This window comes from Vitis vinifera, chromosome 6 (genome assembly GCF_030704535.1).
Source record: "Vitis vinifera cultivar Pinot Noir 40024 chromosome 6, ASM3070453v1".
Taxonomy (NCBI): Eukaryota; Viridiplantae; Streptophyta; class Magnoliopsida; order Vitales; family Vitaceae; genus Vitis; species Vitis vinifera.
Genome location: NC_081810.1, coordinates 8,839,768 through 8,858,600, shown reverse-complemented (window position 1 = coordinate 8,858,600; position 18,833 = coordinate 8,839,768). Strand labels below are relative to the sequence as shown.

At 37.3% G+C, this 18,833-nt stretch overlaps 4 protein-coding genes across 6 annotated transcripts; 1 reads left to right on the top strand and 3 right to left on the bottom strand.

The window, feature by feature from the left end:
* Positions 1-1,407: 1,407 nt before the first annotated feature.
* LOC100248379 (RING-H2 finger protein ATL74) lies at positions 1,408-3,027 on the bottom strand. 2 transcript variants are annotated; one of them, XR_009465857.1, is made up of 3 exons: positions 2,973-3,027; positions 2,452-2,627; positions 1,408-2,361 (listed from the first exon to the last, which is right to left on the bottom strand). XR_009465857.1 is itself a non-coding variant. In XM_002266704.5 (3 exons), the coding sequence occupies exon 3, from the start codon at positions 2,133-2,135 to the stop codon at positions 1,602-1,604; it is 534 nt and encodes a 177-aa protein (XP_002266740.1). In that variant the 5' UTR covers positions 2,136-2,361; positions 2,452-2,627; positions 2,785-2,901; the 3' UTR covers positions 1,408-1,601. The 2 variants fall into 2 exon arrangements, 1 of the variants encoding a protein (XP_002266740.1); XM_002266704.5 differs by lacking the exon at positions 2,973-3,027 and adding an exon at positions 2,785-2,901.
* A 2,185-nt stretch (positions 3,028-5,212) lies between these two features.
* Positions 5,213-10,650, top strand: LOC100243248 (transcription factor RF2b). The gene is made up of 4 exons (XM_002266756.4): positions 5,213-5,738; positions 7,145-7,277; positions 8,480-8,564; positions 9,897-10,650. The coding sequence occupies exons 1-4, from the start codon at positions 5,290-5,292 to the stop codon at positions 10,262-10,264; spliced, it is 1,035 nt and encodes a 344-aa protein (XP_002266792.1). The 5' UTR covers positions 5,213-5,289; the 3' UTR covers positions 10,265-10,650.
* A 1,261-nt stretch (positions 10,651-11,911) lies between these two features.
* LOC100250042 (non-specific lipid-transfer protein-like) lies at positions 11,912-13,375 on the bottom strand. Its single transcript, XM_002276336.5, has 2 exons — positions 12,262-13,375; positions 11,912-12,144 (listed from the first exon to the last, which is right to left on the bottom strand). Exons 1-2 carry the CDS (start codon positions 12,609-12,611, stop codon positions 12,135-12,137), a joined length of 360 nt encoding a protein of 119 aa, XP_002276372.1. The 5' UTR covers positions 12,612-13,375; the 3' UTR covers positions 11,912-12,134.
* A 104-nt stretch (positions 13,376-13,479) lies between these two features.
* Positions 13,480-18,407, bottom strand: LOC100244907 (uncharacterized). Of its 2 annotated transcripts, XM_002276359.5 has the most exons (5): positions 17,583-18,407; positions 16,404-16,861; positions 15,417-15,601; positions 14,005-14,071; positions 13,480-13,919 (listed from the first exon to the last, which is right to left on the bottom strand). In XM_002276359.5, the coding sequence occupies exons 1-5, from the start codon at positions 18,268-18,270 to the stop codon at positions 13,878-13,880; spliced, it is 1,440 nt and encodes a 479-aa protein (XP_002276395.2). In that variant the 5' UTR covers positions 18,271-18,407; the 3' UTR covers positions 13,480-13,877. The 2 variants fall into 2 exon arrangements, 1 of the variants encoding a protein (XP_002276395.2); XR_785916.3 differs by lacking the exon at positions 15,417-15,601 and having other exon boundaries at positions 13,835-13,919.
* Between the last annotated feature and the right edge of the window lie 426 nt (positions 18,408-18,833).

The following is an 18,833-nucleotide window of genomic DNA, read 5'->3' as shown; positions in this document are numbered from 1 at the left end:
CAATTTTTACGTAGAATTAATGAAGAATTCAAAACTGTTACTAACTCCAATGCAAACCTATCATTTAAAAAGAGAAGGAAGTGTTTGATTTTCAGTTATTTTGGTGAATTGTTAAGAATGATGATGGGATAATTGCATGTGGGCAGGTGTGTGGCAGAGTGTACTGCAGGAGCTGCCTAAGCATGGGCATGGGGGAGATGACAGAAGGGAGAAAGTGTATTGCTTGCTTGGGAAGAAGGTTCAGCCAAAGGTATATATATATACACACACCCCACATGCTCCTTTCTTTCAAATTTATCAATGGTGGACACTTTCAAGAGTGAATATTAAGAATGTACGGTAGATACAGACAGGCCTAGTTTAACAAAATTGATGCTGCAGGTATATAAAAAGAGCAGGAGATATGGGGTGTTGTGCTGGGTATCCAAGTATGGCAAAGCAGCAAGAGCTGTCATGGGCAGAGAAAGGGCCAAGGAGGAGCGGTGAGAGGGGCCGCAATAGAAGCATGATGATGTCTAGATCAAGAAGTCCTGTGACCCCAAGAACCCCCACAAGGTCCCATCATCAAACCAGCAATACGCCTTCTTTTGTGATGAACTCACCTTATTCTCCTTACTCTCCTTCTCACCACCACCCCATTCCTTTTTGAGAACCCTCATGACTTACTACTACTTTTTATGTCGAAATATTTCATTAATGTATTAGTTTGATTATTTCTGTTGTGTGTTTGAATTATTCCATGTATGCTTTCTTTGCCATGAAATGAATTTTTTTTCTTGAGAAACGAAAGGAATTTTTGTAGGAAGGCAGGGGAAAAACTTTTTCCAGCCAAGCCATCTTCAAATAATTTCAGCATCACCTAAGCAACTTCAGTTCTCAAATAATCTATTATGATCTGAACAACCCCATTCCTCAGACTTCTCTTTGCAGTTTGTTCCTTTTTCTTCATAATCTCTAGCTCAACTTGGAAAACTGTGAATACATGAAGACGCCAAGAACAACAAAGTAAGCTCAGCCTGAGTTCTGATAGAGAAGTTTGAAGGAAATTGGCAAGACCCCACAAAATGCTCACCCAGGGCTGATTGATCTGATGAGTCTGAACAGAGCTTGGATGGATTTGGCTGTTCATTTCAATTAAAATATCAGCTCTGTGGCGGCTTCTACACGCATACAAATCTAATTTGACTTAGGCTGGCTTATATAGTAAAGAAGAAATTTTCTTTTTTTTTCTCTAAAAGTTGCAATTAGGCCACCACAGGGACAAAGGCAGGTCCCATGGTTGACACAAAGATTAGCTAAAGCGTGAGCAATTATTTCACTTTACCCTTAAACAACACCCTTGAATCATGGCACTGGCCTCCACAAATCATTCATGGGTCACAATATCTACTTCAAGCATATTCAAAATTTGAAAACAGAGGGGTGTTTCAGATTCTGAACCAGATTAAAGAGAGGCAGATTGTAATATGGTTACACTAAGTTATAACAAGAAAAAGAAAAGGTTTTTACAAGGAAAACTAGTAAAACATACTCTTTGACCCTGTACAATGATAAACAGAAACCTTGAAAAGCCAAATTTAGCCACCAGGTTCAATTTCTGGTCACAGGATTCTGACAACCAGCTCCTCCCCATTAGAATTTGTTGGATGTTCAAGCAATGGTTGGCGACATGTTGGGCAGGAAGAGCGGGACATCAACCATGTGTCAATACACTTAACATGGAAACCATGATTGCATTTTGGTAAGATCCTTACCTTGTCTCCTTCAGTGAATTCCCCCAGACATATGGGGCAGTCTGTGGCTGGAGTAGTTAGACCTGATGAGCCATACACCACAACTGGAATCTGGCTCAGGGTGCCCTTCTCAAGGCCTGTTGTGGCTAAATGCGCAGCAACCTGATCTGGGGTCTCAAGGGAAAATCGATTACTACAACGCAAAGCACAGCGCACAATTGAGTTCAATCCAAGCGCACAGATCAATGCGCATAGCAGGGCTGCTAGGATTATCACCATGTTGCTGTCAAAGTTCGCATCATTGGCATATGAGCTACTTCCCCTGCTTCCATTCATTGGTGGCATAGCAGTTTCTGTATCCAGGAGCAGGCGACGAGGCCCAGCATACAAGTTCCAAGCCATAGATGAAAGTCCACAGCCCCCCTCCTGTTACCTCACTGATGAAAAGTGATCTTCTTGACTTGTAGGTTCATGCTGCTTCAGACATCGAACCTATGAATTTCCGTAAATTTACCAAGCTACAAACAAGTGGAGATCCCCAAAGTGTCATGAGTTTCAGTAGTTGAAAGACAGGTAGAGTACTTTTGGATTGTTTTGAGGAATGGGGTCTTTAAGGATCCAATCCAACCTGGAAAAAAACAATAGAAAGAGCATCTACTTGCACTCAGTTGGATAAGGCAGTGAATGAATAAAGTGTGTATATAGCAGTTATCCTAACCTTGGGACCATGGAATACTGGAATCAACCTTCTAGATTAGAAATGGTCCTCCCTAGCCAAATGGGAATTCCTTTCCACAGAGAGAGAGTGAGAGAGTTGGCTTCAGTTGCTGAAATTCTATCTCCCTGGAGAGCAAATATCTTCTTCCTGTTATCACCCGCAGACTCGAGTGACTTCTGTGGCAACAAGAGAAGAGAGAAGTTTTGATATCTTGAAATAATTAAACACCGAAATCCAAGATGAGAAAACAAGAAGAAAGTGAGGATCAGATATTTTTCTTTTTCAAGTTGGGTGGGCAGTGGAAGTAAGATTTAGATTTGTAGGTTTGGTGACCTTTCAACTTCTCTCAGCAGTTGGCCATACGACAAGCAATAAGCCATCTCTAGAAACGGTGCTGCAGTAGTGTGATTGTGAAATCTGATCCCTTCATAGCCCCCCACCTTCATAATTATAGAGTTGGAAATTGTTTATTCTTGGCTCCAAATCCCTCTCCCACCCTCATTATACTGACAGTGATTTACCTGTGCGTCTATCAAACACTTGCCTTCCATGGTGTCCCCACTTCAACGTGAAAGTCCTGATCAAGTCAGACACTCTAGATATTTTTCTAGCCACCGTCATTTGATGAATGTTTGCGTGAAAAAACTGGAATGGTACAAGCACCTCGTGATGCTTGTGGGTCACCTTCACTAGATCAAAAGAAACAAAAAAAAATCATATCAAGTTTACAGTCCGATAAGAGATAAATGTCCGTCCGCTTTAAAGCTACGAGGGTCAATGAATTCAAATCAAACAATTAATATCTATTTAAAATTAGCGGGGCGTGATAAATGACTAGTCCCGATCATCATCATCATCTCAGTAAATTGATTGTTCTCTACTTTTGGCTAGCATTGCTTATGTTGGATTTGGGTTATTGTCTATGGGAATCTCCAGTGAAACCTAGATCCAAAGTAGCCAATGTTGTACATATCATTTTTATCACTTTTTTTTTTTTTTTTATCATTTTATTAATTAAACTCTAATTATTTTTTATTATATTCAATTGCCATTTACTTAAAAATCTGTTACCTAGTTTACTAGTGGACCCTCTGGTGGGGGGAGATGACCCAATTGGGTCAAGCTTTGTCCACTCAAGTTCCATCACATACGCTAACCTTTCATATTGTGGCCCGTTGCCACTCATTACGTTGATTGGGGATTGGATTGGTGGAGAAAGCAGAGAACAGAGGAAAAACACTTGCCCATTGGCAACCCAGCAGGGTTGGTCAGGAGCTGTGATTATGGTGAATGGACATCAGGCCACGCTCAATGACTCATGGGGTCATGGCTCCTGGCCCCAGTAGGCCTCAATATCTCCAAAACCTTTGAGTTTATGCTCAAGTGAAATGTCTTTATCTGTTTCTCGATGGTATGCCTTGGCTTTGTTTCGTTTGTGTCAGTTGTTTTTTCTTTGATTTTATATGTTTATATTTTGATCCGGCATGTTTGGATCCCAATTTCTTTATATTTTGACTTTATATATTTATATTTTGGTCATCTTTATACTCCGATTCATGTATTTTTATTTTATTTTCATATGTATGTATCCTCGTTTAGAAGTAAAAAGTTTAGTATATATATTAATAATTAGAATTAAAAGTTCGATATGATATTGAATCGATATCATAGATTTTTTCAAAGATTTTACATATTTTATGTCGATGCCCTGCATAAATTTTGTATCATGTTCTCATCTTAAAAGCTATTACTCGCATAATTCAAAGTTATTAGTGGTCATCTCCAAGATATATAATAATTAGAATTCAAAGTTGATCTCAAGAACTATTAAACCTCATTTGATTAGCTTCTAAAAAAGTTCTTTAAAAATAAAAAAATAAAAAATAAACATAAATAGAGATTTTTTATAACATTCCATCCCTATGAAATCATGATCTTTAATTACTATCTCTCAATTGAAAAATTGATAATTTTTGTCATTTTACAAAGAACTTCTATCAAAAGTTGCTCAATTTATAATTTTTGTTGAAAATACTCTCAAATTGGAAAAAAAAAAAGAAGGGAAATTATCGAAGTGATATATATCAAATTTTCAATATGAATATTTAATGTATATGCTGATGAATAATGATATAAAGAAATGAATCAATGATATAAAGAACTAAGATCAAAGTATTAAAAAAATGTTATTTAAATACAATTGAGCGAGATAGATTTCAAATTACAAAAAAATTAAATAATTTTATATTTGAAAATTTATGATTAACTATCAATTTTTTTTTTTAAATTTTGATATGATATGGAAAAGTAATTTTTCGGTATCATAAAATAACCATAAATTGAAGAAATTTTTACATAGCCAAATACATTATAAATAAACTCGGATCAAATGGAGTCATAGTAAATCAATTACTCTCTTAAAACATATTGATTACCACCTCAAAATATGCATAATCCATACAAAAGATAGATTGTCACCTTTAAATAATGGAAGACTATATTAAAACTTATTGGTCCGGATAAAAAATTATATAAAACCCATTACATGAAATTATAATTCTTATTTTGTTTTCGTAACTTCAAGAATTTTCTTCTATTTTCTTTTTTTTTTCTTTTTTTTTTATTTATAAAAAAAGCCATATCTATTCGTTTAATGGACAGTCAACGACTCAACAACAACGCTTGTTATAAAAAGGGTCAACCAGGTAGTGGAAGATTCCCAGTAAAACGACGTCGTAATGGGGGGCGATGACTGCGTAACGAATAACGATTTTAACCTTCCCAGATTGTCTGCGGCTTTGAAAGGAGGGTAGAAAAACAGAAGGCGAAGCAACGTCCATGAAAATGCAAGATCCATCTAGCTCCCACAATGCTCCCAAAAATTCAACGCCGGCGACGATGTACGGAAACCCTGCTACCTCCTTCAGAGGTCCTCACCACCGGCGAGCTCATTCCGAGCTCACTTTCCGGATGCCGGACGACGTGGATCTATCCTCCTCCGATCCCTTCAACGCCTCTGCCGCCAGCCTCGAAGAGATCGCCTCCGAGGACGACCTCTTCTCCACGTACATCGATGTCGACAAGCTCGGCGCCGGGGGGAATGGTGCGGATCAGAGCGGTGAGGCGGAGAAGAGTGTGAAGCCTCGGCATCGGCACAGTAATTCGGTGGATTGCTCGTCCTCCAAGGGAGAAGAGGGTGTTTTTGGTGAGATTATGGACGCTAAGAAGGCAATGCCTCCTGATAAGTTGGCTGAGCTTTGGAATATTGATCCTAAGCGCGCCAAAAGGTGTGATTGTCGTTCAGTTTTGCGGAATAAAAAATCAATCTGCTGGTTTTTTTGGATGCATTGTTGTTTATGAGTTTCCTTTGGTTGAAATTATGGATAATTTAAGCTATTTTAATCATGATTTGATATGTGTAAACGAAAAGGTTAGATCTTGCCACAAGTTGAAATATTTTTGAATGTGGGAACTGAAACTGGTTTTTCCCTCTTAAGTCCTATGTGTCTCTTTAATTTGCTTGTATTTCGTTCTTTATTTTTTGTGATTCATCTGCGACCGGGACCCAGGGTATTACATTACAATATATCGTGAAAGTTTGTAACTTTTTTCTGTTCTAAGATACTTTGCTGGGGCTATTTTTTAGCTTTATATATCTGGTTGCATTTGTCAGCAATATATGGAAACTCGCTGGCTCTTGTAGTTGTATAACAGTTTTCAATATTGGCTGATGTGATGTGTATGGCCCAAACTATCTATGGATGATTTGTTATTGATAAAGAGGGTCATTGGTTTATTTGGTGTACCTGAATTTTACACATACCCCAAAACATACTGCACAGGTTAGGCATATATTGACATGCCTAAACTGCAAAAGCACTTCTATTTGTTGTGCCAAGGGGCACATAAGTTAATTGTTTCTGGGACATTTGAAACAATTTATTTTTAGAAAAAAAATTCTGATCTTAGTAGGGGCTCGAAGCAGTTGGATAAGGCCTTGTAGGGTTTACCTAAATTGTATGATTCATTTTAAAATTGTTTTAGTAACACTTATAAGGACTTCCTGAGTAGTTACAGTTTGAAAATCAATAGTAGGTTAAATTTCAGTAAAAGGGAACTATTAAGGAAAATTACAAGGGATCAGATTTAGGGCTTATCTATAAGGAAACATTTAACTTGAAAGGAAATCTCAATTCACCTGAAGAACAAACCATTTCCCAATTGCTAAGGTGTTCAACTCCTCCTATGGGCCTTCTCAAGAATTTCAAACTGGGTCTTCCCCAAGCTCTAACCACTTAGGTGCAAAGAATAGGAAATAGAAATATGTATCATATATTCTCTTTACCAATTTATTTCATGTTTTATGTTAGTATGAAAGAAAGCTGTCTTAAAAATTTTGGTAGAAGTTGTTTCCACTACTTTTTCCAGGCAATTGTTACTGTTTGAAGCCATTTTTGTTTTACACCTCTTCCCTGCACTGGACTTTTAAAGGTGATTCAAAACTTGCAATGTGAAATACTAACAAACATGTGTGTGTGTATTAGAGAGAGGGTATGTCTTTATGTATTTATCTTTAGAAACATGTTCAGTTGTATACACAAACACATGTATGTTAAAATCTGTCATATTCATTTTTAAGTATTGGGCAGACATTTTTGGGAATTCCTGCTCATGCTTTAGTTGCTAAATACAGGATTCTGGCAAACCGGCAATCTGCTGCTCGCTCAAAAGAGAGGAAGGCCCGTTATATATTAGAACTTGAGCGAAAAGTTCAGACCCTTCAAACAGAAGCCACCACTCTTTCTGCACAACTCACACTGTACCAGGTTTGTTTTGATGGATTCTTAATCTAGCATATATTTTAAACCAGAATTATTTGTAGGTTCTATAAGATGTAATTGACTTGTTCTGCAATATAGAATACGTGGTTAGTTTGCATTTCACCACTCTTGCTAATATATCCTTAGGCATGATCTTCTTATAGAAAGTTTTTTTACGCTCATGGTAGATTTCTTTGATGGATATGGCATACGACTGATGTGTATTGTATATGGTAAGGTTGCAATCCACTGCCCCCTTTTCTTTCTAGTCTTGCAATATTTTATTGTATGCTATTTCAAATTAGTTTTAGCTTAACTCCAGTTAAATTTTTTTTTTGTAACTACCACTTCCATGTTGCATCAACCTTGAACCAAACAAATTATTAGGTTGTCAATTAGCTTATTAATCCATTTTGGGCATGTTCGATGCTGCAGATCCAGGCTCTGGAAAAAGAGAATACAATCTAAATATTGGTGTACAATGTCATCTTATAAACAAGGGTTCTTCTTAGAATCTTCCTGCATAAAACTTTAGAAGGACAAACATCAGAATAGCCTTCTCATGCGAGTGCTTCAGGAACATGTGGGATTACAGGATCTTAGAAGCATGAACACAGGGTTAATATAGATTTGTCAGATGAACAAGGATCTGCCATCTATCATTGATGAAAAAAATCTGAATCTACTTTAGCAGAACAAGATGTGTACTGCAAAGTGATAGTTATCAAGCAAAACAATAACTCTAAAAAAGATCATTTATTTTTATTGCAAATACGCATTTAATTTTCAATAACAAAGCCTCAAATCCCGAGTACTTGGGATGGCTACATGAAAATTTATTATTTAAGCTATTGATTTTTTCCCTTGCAACGCATGCAGACATTTGTATCTAAACCTGTTATAGAATTAGATGTATGGCACACTTCCTGGCTGTGATGTCATTCATTTGTGTGGAACTTTGTAACATTCCACATTGTATTATGAGCCTTTATATACATTTCCTTGATATGGTGAGCTAGTTCCATAATAAAATAAGAATGACAGGAATTTAAAGTTGATCTTTTTACATTTCTTCATGTTAAACCTTCAGAAGCTTGTGTTATGAAAATGTGCAGTTCATTTTTTTATTCCTTTAATTCTTACTTCATCCAATTACTGCCTTCACAAACACTTACTTGTGCCTGATTTCTTCTTCTTTTCTCATTTAGAGAGACACAACAGGTCTAAGTACTGAAAACACAGAACTTAAGCTTCGGTTACAAGCTATGGAGCAACAAGCTCAATTGCGTGATGGTAAGTATTTTAATAAGAAAATCAATATATTATTACATTACTTCAAAAACCAAAATGGTTATTTTCTCTTAGTGCATTGCCAAGGTTATCTAAATATTGAATTTTGTTAATTATTATTCTAGCCTTAATTTTTCATATACCTGGAGGTCTCTGTTGCTGATGATCAACATCTATTATGCATTTAAAAACCACATTAAGAATTTGATGTTTGTTTGGTTAATGATCCCTTGCATGTATGACACTGATGAGTTCCTACATCTCTTTACCTATATATAGATGAAATTATGGTCATTTCGTAACACTTGCATGCTATATGTTCAGAGGCTAGTGTCACAGGATCTCCCTTGAACCAGACATCGATTAGGTTTTTAGATAGAAAGCTTTAATCTAGCCAATAGAAGGTTAAAATTTGTTCATTTTGCATGAATCAGTACTACTTAATTTCAATTACTCAACTGAACTTAACAAAGCCTTGTTATATACCACAACTATTTCGTGTTGGTTATACAGATCCTTTCTGCCATTTGGCTCTATTAAGTGAAATCCCTCATGAGAAATCATAGGCTATCAACATTTCCCTTCCACCTCAAGACTAGTCCCTTGCCCTTGTGGCACCTTCAACTTAGACTCAATTGCTTTCTTTGCATTCCTTCTTTTTCTTTTTTTTTTTCTGTTTCAGTCATTGGTTTTATTTCACTTGATGAAGCGTCTCATATAACTTTCTGTAATCCTGTCCTCAATTGGGACAACCCTAGCTTCATTTCTTATATTACCACTATGGTTCTGTTTGTAAACTTCAATACAGGGTCTGTATATGAAGCTCTTGTTTCAACTGCTGATTGTTGTAACTTTTCTTTGACAAAGTAGTACACATATAATGCCTGTTATGTATAACTTCAGCTTTAAATGATCTTTTTCTATAATGGAATTAAATGAAAATGTGAACCCAATATGACAACTTCGTACATGCTCTTGAACATGGGTCAACTCATGCTTTATGCAATTTGTTCTGGGACTGCAAGTGAGATATTATGTGCTAGTAGATATCACTATTCTGAATTTCATTCTGTTTCAAAATGGAATGAGTTATTAGGAGAAGTAAAAAGTAGAACAGAGCATGTTTTCTTAAAGAGGAGATGGTAGTTGTTACCTATCCTCGTGATTCTTAACTCAGCGTACAAATTTCATCCAATTGTCTACCCTTTGTTCTAAGCCTCAGCAAAGAAATGCCCAAACAATGAAAGTTGTTTAGATCAAGGCTATTCCTTCTCTTGTAGCAAATGCTAATATGTTGTCCTTGGGGAAGTCCTAACAATACTTGATATCTTGCAGCTCTAAATACAGCATTGAAGCAGGAAGTTGAGAGACTAAAAATTGCCACTGGGGAAATAATGAGCCCCTCTGAGTCATTTGACCTGGGAATGCAGCAAATGCTATACACCCCATCATCCTTTCTCTCACTTCCTCAACAAATTGGGCCTGCTGGCCAGCCAAACATGCAGTTGCCACCATTCCATCATTCCCATTCTAACATGTCAACTCAGTACCTGCAGCCTATAAATTCTCAACCGATCTCAGAAATTTTGCAGAATGACCCTCTTGGCCGATTACAGGGCCTTGACATCAGTAGCAGAGGCTCACATCTTGTGAAGTCTGAAGGCCCTTCCATCTCTGCCTGCGAGAGTAGCAGCACGTTTTAATTCCAACCAGCCACTGACTTGTTGACTTTTCCATTGCGCAGATATGTCTATAGACTGACATCCCGTTGTTAGAGAAGATACTATATTTATTTTATTTTTTATTCATTTGGTAACTAGTATCCTACTTTGGATCATTTCCTAATTGTTTATTCTTGGGGTTGCTTCCCCAAGAAAGGGAAGCTCCCTTAGGCTTTATTGCAATGTTCATGTGTTCCTCTTTACAATATGAAATTTTGTTTCTTGGGGTTCTAGGACCAGTGGGAATGAAAGGTCATTTCCACTGGATGGAGAGACACCCATCTTTCCATGATACTACTCCCTTGCTTTGTATTTTCAAACTCTGTGTTCTCTTTGCTGTATCCAATTTCAAGGATGAACTGTCTTCCCCTCTCTCTCTCTCACACACACCTTTTTTACAAGCAGAGCAGACAAACTACCATCTTATCACAATTTTTTTGATTTCTTGATTGATAATCATCTTGTGTTTACCTGTAACTGCCGTGTATCATGCTGCATTTGAACATACAATTTAATACTGTATTTCATAGTGGTAATGTCCTTGATTTCAATAATGTGGTTCCCACTTTCTTGTTTTCTTTTAACAACCTTCTTGTCCAGACATTGCAGATTGGCTTGACCCCCTGTAGTTCCTTATGAACTTTTTATCTCGTCAATATTTTGAATGGGAAAACTTGGAAATTGTGCGGCCTAACCTTCCTTGGCTTGTTCGGTGACTATTCCAATCACAGAAAAAACAAGCTCCCATCTTCCTTGTCCCAGAAAACTTGGATTCCTTGAAGATTATCCATGTATTCCTCTGTTCATTTTTGTCCTGGTTTGGCACAAATCAAAAGGAGCGGCTGCTGCTATTTTCCAGTATTAAGGCCCTATGTGAAGACTTAGAATTAATGAATAGTTGAGATCTAGTCGGATGAATTTTGCTTCTTTTTTTCTTTCTTTCTTTCTATTTTCCCGGATTAGGTCTACATTTTGTCACATGCCGAGACATGTCATTGTGCTGGTTCCACCATTTAGAACATGGTACACATTTTGGGCTCAAATCCCATCATCTAGAGGTTCAAATCCAATTATCTTGATGTTTTAGGAAAGTTGGTAATTCGACATGGTATCCAAACTTTGTTTAGTTGAAGGTCTCGGATTTTCTGAAGTCTCTGCTAGTCTCGAGTTCAAGTCCTCCTTCCATCTATTTATCTGCTGTAAGCTGTTTGTGCTAAGCAGCTCAAAGCTTTGGTTGACCAGAGGTGTCTAATTATTTGTGACGACATGGAAATGGGATAAAATTTGTAATTTTTATTTTCAGAAACTAAGAAAAAACAAAATAAAATTTCTGTTGTTGGATTAAGGTTGAAAATGATACATCTTGCAAACTTTTCCTTAGCTGAAAAAATGAAAAAGATTATCCTAAAAGAGCAATGTAAAGTTTTATGCTATTTTCTAACATTTTTATTTTTTTATTTTAATGCCTTTCAATTCCCCCTCCTCCCCCCCCCCCCCCATGCCGGGGTCTTTTGTTGCATCTCTTTTCATGTAGAATGAACATGTGTTCCATGAGTCTCTCATCTCTCAATCTAATGCTGCTACCAAATATCCAAAGAAAAGGGGGCGGGGGGAAGGACAGAACTGATATTTGTAACAAAATTTCGTCTTTTATTGAACCACATGATCATAATGAGGCGGAACATGCATTCCACACGGACCACGATTTTATTACATGATTGAATTTCAAATACAACTACGAGAAGGCAGGCTTCGAACAATGGAAATGGACACTAGCTTTCCAGGGTCACAACCTTCTTCCCACAAATCTTTATTCTCTCATCATTAGGAATCCATTTCCAGATTTGAAGACTCAGTTGATCCTGCAATAAAGTCACGCCAATGCCATTAGAATGCTTTCATGCTTAAAATTTTGTTACAGACTTTGTTCTATGATAAGTAAATAACAAAAGAGGGTGGCAAGTGTGCAGAAGATGAACCTTGAGCAGTCAGTGGAGGGACTGATCTTGTAGGGCAAGGAAACCCCACATTGAGATGGGAGGGAGGCGACGAGGTTATAGTCGATTCCAGGGATCATTGCAGCACCATCCTGGATGCAGCTGCATGCAGTTCTCCTATCTTCTCCAGTCTTGGAAGCTGCTTTAACCTGCTTTACACCAGCACAACAGGAGGAAGGTATCGCCCCCCCATAGATTAGGTAGTTGACACAAGGGTTCAGCAGCTGTGTCACCTGGCTGCATGTTACCGTGGCATCTGCCTGAGGAGCAGTTACCAACAAGCACACAAGAACTACAGTGCATGCTAGCTTAAGGACTGTAGAATTGGCCATGGCAGCAAACTTCTCTTCTCTCTCTCTCTCTTTCCCTATTTTTTATATCTCAATTCTCTTGCACACATACACAAAGAGTTACAGCCTTTAAATAGAGCTTGGACGGGAAGAGGTTGGTGGAGGGTTTTGGCTGTTTCTGCTATACATAGCTATGAGTTGAGGACTAATCAGAAGAATTTTCTGCAGAAATTTAGACTGCTGGCTTCTAATTAGTTCTCACCACTGTATATCAGTTCAAAAATATTAAGATGTAGCCAACATTCAACCTTTTCATCCATGGTGGAGGCACTGGGAGTTTATATAATTTCAGGGACACTGAAGGGCAAGGGCTTTCTGTCTATAAAATTACCTTATGTAGGGCATTTTTTGAAACATGATTAAAGTTGAAATGTTGGATTTATGCCTTCAATTTTTTCAATAATAATGAAAAAAAAAAAGCTTTGTTGAAAATGGTGTAATAAAGGTGTTCAATTGTTTTGAGAAACAAAATTATGTTAGGAAATGCAAATAGAAAACAATTTTCCCAACCTATTTTCCACTATAATATTATACACTTGTTACAATGCCCATGTCTCACGAGCTCAATGGAACATATGAACCTTATCCCCCTCATGTTTCATGATGTTAATTCCCAATAGACCAAGAGCTTCTTCTTGAATAGTAATAAGCTTGAATAAACCCACCATCTAACTGATAATAGAGGTAGACCACCACAATCCTATCACGGATCCTGGTAGAAAGGAACTCAAATCGAACTGGTACACCCATCCACCGTCATCCGACCACCAGAAAGAAAACGTTCAAGACAAAAAGATGGCATATTGGTCGTTCTAACCCACCAAAAATGAAACATAAAGTTAAAAGGCTATGAACAACCAAAATCACTATTTCATATGTAGTTGAACTTTGAAGGTCCAAGGCACTGTGCCATACAATGACACAACATAACAAAAAGCTATGAACAGTTACAAACACCTTTGCCCTACTATCCCTGGATGGATTTTAGATTGCTCCATCTTCCTTAGCTGGTTAGGACATAAACTACACCCACTTCCTTCATCAGGACATGATATACAGAAATTATACAAGTTGTTCCAAAAGGTAGAGTCTGATAATTACGGTTCATCCACAGCGCCTCCTTAGCATTGAAACCCTGGCTGAAGTGTGATGCATGGGCAGAAAAGTATGAGATGCCATAAAAACAAGGACAAGGAGCATACTTCTCCATTATATAGCACAAAAAACAGATGATGACTGCATGAAGTATCAATACTTGGTCATGTTTCTCCACTTGTCCTTAAGATCAACCTGAATGAAACAACCACTCATATAAAGTCTAACCAGATTGTGAGAGCAAACAAAGATATTGCAGATGAGTATGCGGCCAGTTTACCTGGGTTCTCTCTTCAAAAATGTCCCGGTAGCAGTTTAAAATGAGTGTCCAATTTCCCTTACCAAACCTTTTAGGAAGGAAAAGACAAAAATGAGAGTGTATCAATGTGGAAATTCATATTCATCAAAAACGATATTAGCGTCCAACATTAATTTGCTTAAAATGAGCAAAAGGTAAGCATAGGGCGAAATACATAAAAAAGAAAAAAAGAAGAAGAAAACTGCCTTGACATTGATATGGAACAAAATAGTATTATAAATTAAGGAGCATGTAAATAAGAAGAATGAGAAATTCTACCAAGTCACAAGAGGAAAGAAGAGAACATAAACCGCAGCATAAAGGAATAACCCCAGTAACTGAACCCCCACACCAGGTTTAAAAACGGAAGTCTCAAGGGGGAGATGATCTCCCACAAAAAGGAAGAAGAAGCTCATCTCTTAGCCAGCTTTTCCTGGTTACACTTCAAACAGAGAGAGTGACCCATATCTAGACAGCTAAATCCAATCTAGACACTATCCTTCATAGTCAATGACCAATTCTCCAAGGTCTGCCACTGTCATTGGTCATCCAGGAGAGACCAACAGCTAAATCCACTCCCAGTAATCAGACAAGTAAAGCAATTTTGCAGCCTTTCAAAAGTGCTAGAATCTTTCCCCGCTATAATATAGATGGTCCATTGTCGATAGAAAAATGAATGGGCCAAATGAAATTTGAATATTTTTGGGCACTTGTTTTCCAAGGGCACCAATATGAAATCCTAGATCATAAAGTTGGCATCCTAGCAAATCACAAACTTCTTATCACCTGATGTCAGAAGGATTCCCCCTCCCTACCCTAGGGAACTTCAATAGGCATCTTCTGATGAAGGTTTTATTCCTAATACAGAATCCTCCTAGAACTAAGTGCCCTCAGATTGAGTACTACAAACTGAATTGCATGTAACTAAATGAATCCTCCCCCTCCTCCTCCTCCTTCCTAACACCTAATCATGAGGAATCGCTATGGATTTTCACTATTCTAGATACAACTTCTTGTGGGATCTAAAAATAAACAGATGATAGGTCTGAACGTCTTAGACAACCTTCCTCCAAGGTAAAAAGGCTTTTTTCCACCCATTCAGCTGTTTAAATGCTTTCTCCATAACCAGGTCCCAAAGATAAGCATTAAAATTAAGTGGGAAGCCCATCTGCAGGATATGGTAGCATACCATATACTATATCATCAGCTAGAAAGAAAAGAAACGCATGCCTCACCTAGGGGTTTAAAACCTTCAATAGAAATAACTGGGATTTCAATAAAATAAACAAATAAATAAAACCTATACTATTCATGTTGAAACAAAATAAATATTTTTCATGTTGAAGCAAAGTAAGTTCTAGTTATATTCTCCACTGATCCCAGTAATCACTTACTTCAGCACACCAGTCCTCAAAGTGTCTTCCTCCAGTATACTCCATTTCTTCATTTGTCTTCTCTTAGCAAGTTTAGTGATTTCGTACTTCTTCAAAGGAGAAACCGCCTTTCTCTTTGGGCTAGGTAAGCAAATGTTAGTATCACTGGACAAACCTTCAGGTGAGGCATCAATTGAATCATCCCACTACAAAGAGAAATAGAAGTTGAAGAGCATGTGTAGAATAACATGTGAATAAAAATCCACAATTCTTATAAAAGAGTAGACCCATAAATAGCACAGTTCAACAAGATTTTCAGCTACAATGCAACTTCATGGTCTTGGCATAATTTCAAAGAGGAATCTGCTATCATTATTTCATTAACATAAATCTGAATAAGATTTTATGGTGAGGAAGGGGAGCACTAGATCACCAGATCTCATACATCGTAAATCACCTATAACTGGTTGATCTCATCTCGGAGGAATCTCCTATCATTATTTCATTAACATAAATCTGCATAAGGTTTTATGGCAAGGAAGGGGAGCACTAGTTCACCAGATCTCATACATCGTAAATTACCTATAACTGTTTGATCTCATCTCCATGCTTGATGAATCAATCAGATGTGGCTCAATCCACATAATGAAAAAAAAAAAACCAGAAAAAATTTCCTAAGAAACAGATAAGCTGGAAACTTTAATTTCAAAATACATTTGATACAGAATGTGTTTTCAATGAAGTGTGATGCCCGCTTTCTGCAGATGTCATAAGACAACTAAGCATAGGTTCCAACTTCCAAATAGCAAATACATTAATAAAACAATCAGTGTGTATCAAACAGCAAGCGGCCTGCTTCTAATTTATGATAAAATAGAAAACAAACGGATCTAATATGTGGATAGACATGGAAATAAATTAAATAATGTGTGAAAATGAAAAATTGAAGCCATTTTCCCCTTAAATAAAAAAAAAACGAGTTAATCAAAGCAACAAAAGACATATTACCTCACAAGTGCGAGCAGTGCCATTCCTTGCCATTAAGCTGGGTCTAGGAACATTATTCTGATCTGTAGTACATTGATGTCCACTATCAGCTTCATTTGTTTGGTCAGCAACGAGATTCTTGCCAACAGAAGGATTGGGTGCAGCTACATCTATTATGCCCTGGTCTTTAGTCAATGGCTCATGATTCACATCTTTTTTTGCCAAGCCAGATATTACAGCTTCAGCCAATTGTAATGCTTCAGGAAGAGGGTCCTTCACCAGAGCTTGCAACTCCAAAGAACTGGATTTAAGTGCTGCTTGCACTCTATCAACCTCAGGACTTGGCAGGCAATCATATTTGCTACCCGATGTTTGTCCTCTCACTTCTTCAGTATCAGTAATCTTAACTCCTCCTCTGGAGCGTCTACCATGGCCACCAACATGCTTGCGTTTGGGCAACATACTAGCCTTCAGTGTTTCTATTAATTAAAAAAATAAATTATTTAACAAAATTAGTTCTGAATTGTAGATGAAAAACTCCAAAATGTCAAAAACAAGCTTGAATAGAAATAACTGTGGTGGTCATTGGATCACATAATCATTTAAGTACAATGCTTATCAAGTTATGGAAGAAAATACACTCAGGCCATTTGGTTGCTTTCAAATTGGGGATCTGAATTTTAAATTGGAGGCTCCAATTTCAGTTACATTGACTAATTCCTTTCTATACCAATGGATTTGAAATTGAACTCCAGAACCCAAAACTATAAAAACTATTTCACAACAAAGGCATAAATTTTGAAATTCAACTCCTTCAAATTCTAAACCATATACAGTCTTAAGTGTGTTTGGTTGAAAGGAAAGAGGCCTTGGATTTGGGACCCAATTCCATCAAAACAACAGAGCTTCACAAGGAACACTCCACAGCCAAAATAATGATTTTTAATTCCATAGAATCTGAATTCCAAATCAAAACAAATCTTGACAAATGGCCACATCTCGCAGCCATAAATTTTCTATCCCGTGAAGTTTGTAGCTTTGAAATGAATAATACAGTACATTTAGCATAAAGCAATAAAATTTTCCTGTCCTTCCAAAAGATGGCATTACAAACATGTAAACTCAGAAGGAAAAAAAAAAAGAGAAAAACCCAAATGCAGAGGAAAAAAAAAACTATGTACCAGAGCCTACTAGACGTACCTTTATCTTTATCAGGGACGACCAAGTCTGTAGCCACATTGGGCGAACACGCTGCAGCTTGATTACATGTTGAACCGTTACCTGCCCCCGGCAATCCTTCCACCAACTTGATCGCTCGAGCAGCCAATTCCAGGAACGGAGGACCCATGATGGCCCAAGCTTCGGCTACATACGCCCGAACCAACCTCAAAGCATCATTTCGAGTATTTTTTGCCAATATATCTTCACAAACTCTCGCATCCCAAACAGCAGCCTCAATGTCATCCCTCCATTTCCGCAACTGGTCTGAAACCAACCCCGCCGTCGCCGAACTCTCCATTTTATGAATTTTCCCCCTCCAAATCCTCTTCACTGCATCAAAATACTTGCCCTCTTTCCCACCACTCCCGACCAGAAACTTCACCGTGCATTCCACAGCCACCGCGCAATACGCGTTCTTCATCGAATCCAAAACAGCGACTCCCTCTTTATAATCCAACTCTTCGATAATTTCAAGCAGTTCAAGGATGGTCTCCGAAACAGAGCCATCGGAGATTTCCGACTCGATTTTTCTCAACAGCACGGTCTTCTTCATTCGCGGGTGGCTGTTCGAAAGAGGAAGAATGGAGATGAGACGTCTGACCAGAGAATCGCCGATGGGCTTCCGAATCATGAATTCCAGAATCCATCGCGATACGTCTTCGTCCATGGATGCTCTGATGGAACCCTAGTTTTGGATGAAGCCGAATGAAAGATGATCCATTCCTCGGGCACATGCGAAATTGGGGCCCCGTACAAGCTGCTTCAGGAGGAGCTTTGACCCAAAAGACTACGTTTTAAAAAAAAAAAAACCCATAAAGTACTCCATTTCTAAAATAATGTCCAATGTTGCGCACGTAGATTACCACATCATAAAATCATAGTTGATAACTACGATTTTATTTTTTAAAAATAGTCAAAACCGTAGTCACCAACTACGACTTTAACTTTAATTTTATATATAAATATATATATATATATATAACTTTAATTTTTTTAAATAAAATATTATATTATTTTGATTTTATATTGATTAAAAATATATAAGTGGTGTAATAAAAATATTTAACTTTAATTGATCTCATTATTTAAGGAATAGTAATTAAATAATTGATGTCTTTAATTTGATGTAAAAATATATTTTGATAATTTTATTAAAATATTTGGTACTACACTCAATATAGATATAATTAGTTATAAATATACTATTTTATAAGAATATTATATTATTTT

What these genes read in the sequence shown, in the direction of transcription:
- LOC100248379 (XM_002266704.5), bottom strand. Translation starts at nt 2,135, where the DNA reads ATGGCTTGGAACTTGTATGCTGGGCCTCGTCGCCTGCTCCTGGATACA.
- LOC100250042 (XM_002276336.5), bottom strand. Translation starts at nt 12,611, where the DNA reads ATGGCCAATTCTACAGTCCTTAAGCTAGCATGCACTGTAGTTCTTGTG.
- LOC100243248 (XM_002266756.4), top strand. Translation starts at nt 5,290, where the DNA reads ATGAAAATGCAAGATCCATCTAGCTCCCACAATGCTCCCAAAAATTCA. An exon ending in CACAACTCACACTGTACCAG is followed by an intron (nt 7,278 to 8,479) that starts GTTTGTTTTGAT and finishes TTTCTCATTTAG; the next exon opens with AGAGACACAACAGGTCTAAG. An exon ending in ACAAGCTCAATTGCGTGATG is followed by an intron (nt 8,565 to 9,896) that starts GTAAGTATTTTA and finishes GATATCTTGCAG; the next exon opens with CTCTAAATACAGCATTGAAG.
- LOC100244907 (XM_002276359.5), bottom strand. Translation starts at nt 18,270, where the DNA reads ATGGACGAAGACGTATCGCGATGGATTCTGGAATTCATGATTCGGAAG. An exon ending in TTGAGGACTGGTGTGCTGAA is followed by an intron (nt 14,072 to 15,416) that starts GTAAGTGATTAC and finishes CCTTCCTAAAAG; the next exon opens with GTTTGGTAAGGGAAATTGGA. An exon ending in TTTTTGAAGAGAGAACCCAG is followed by an intron (nt 13,920 to 14,004) that starts GTAAACTGGCCG and finishes TGTTTCATTCAG; the next exon opens with GTTGATCTTAAGGACAAGTG.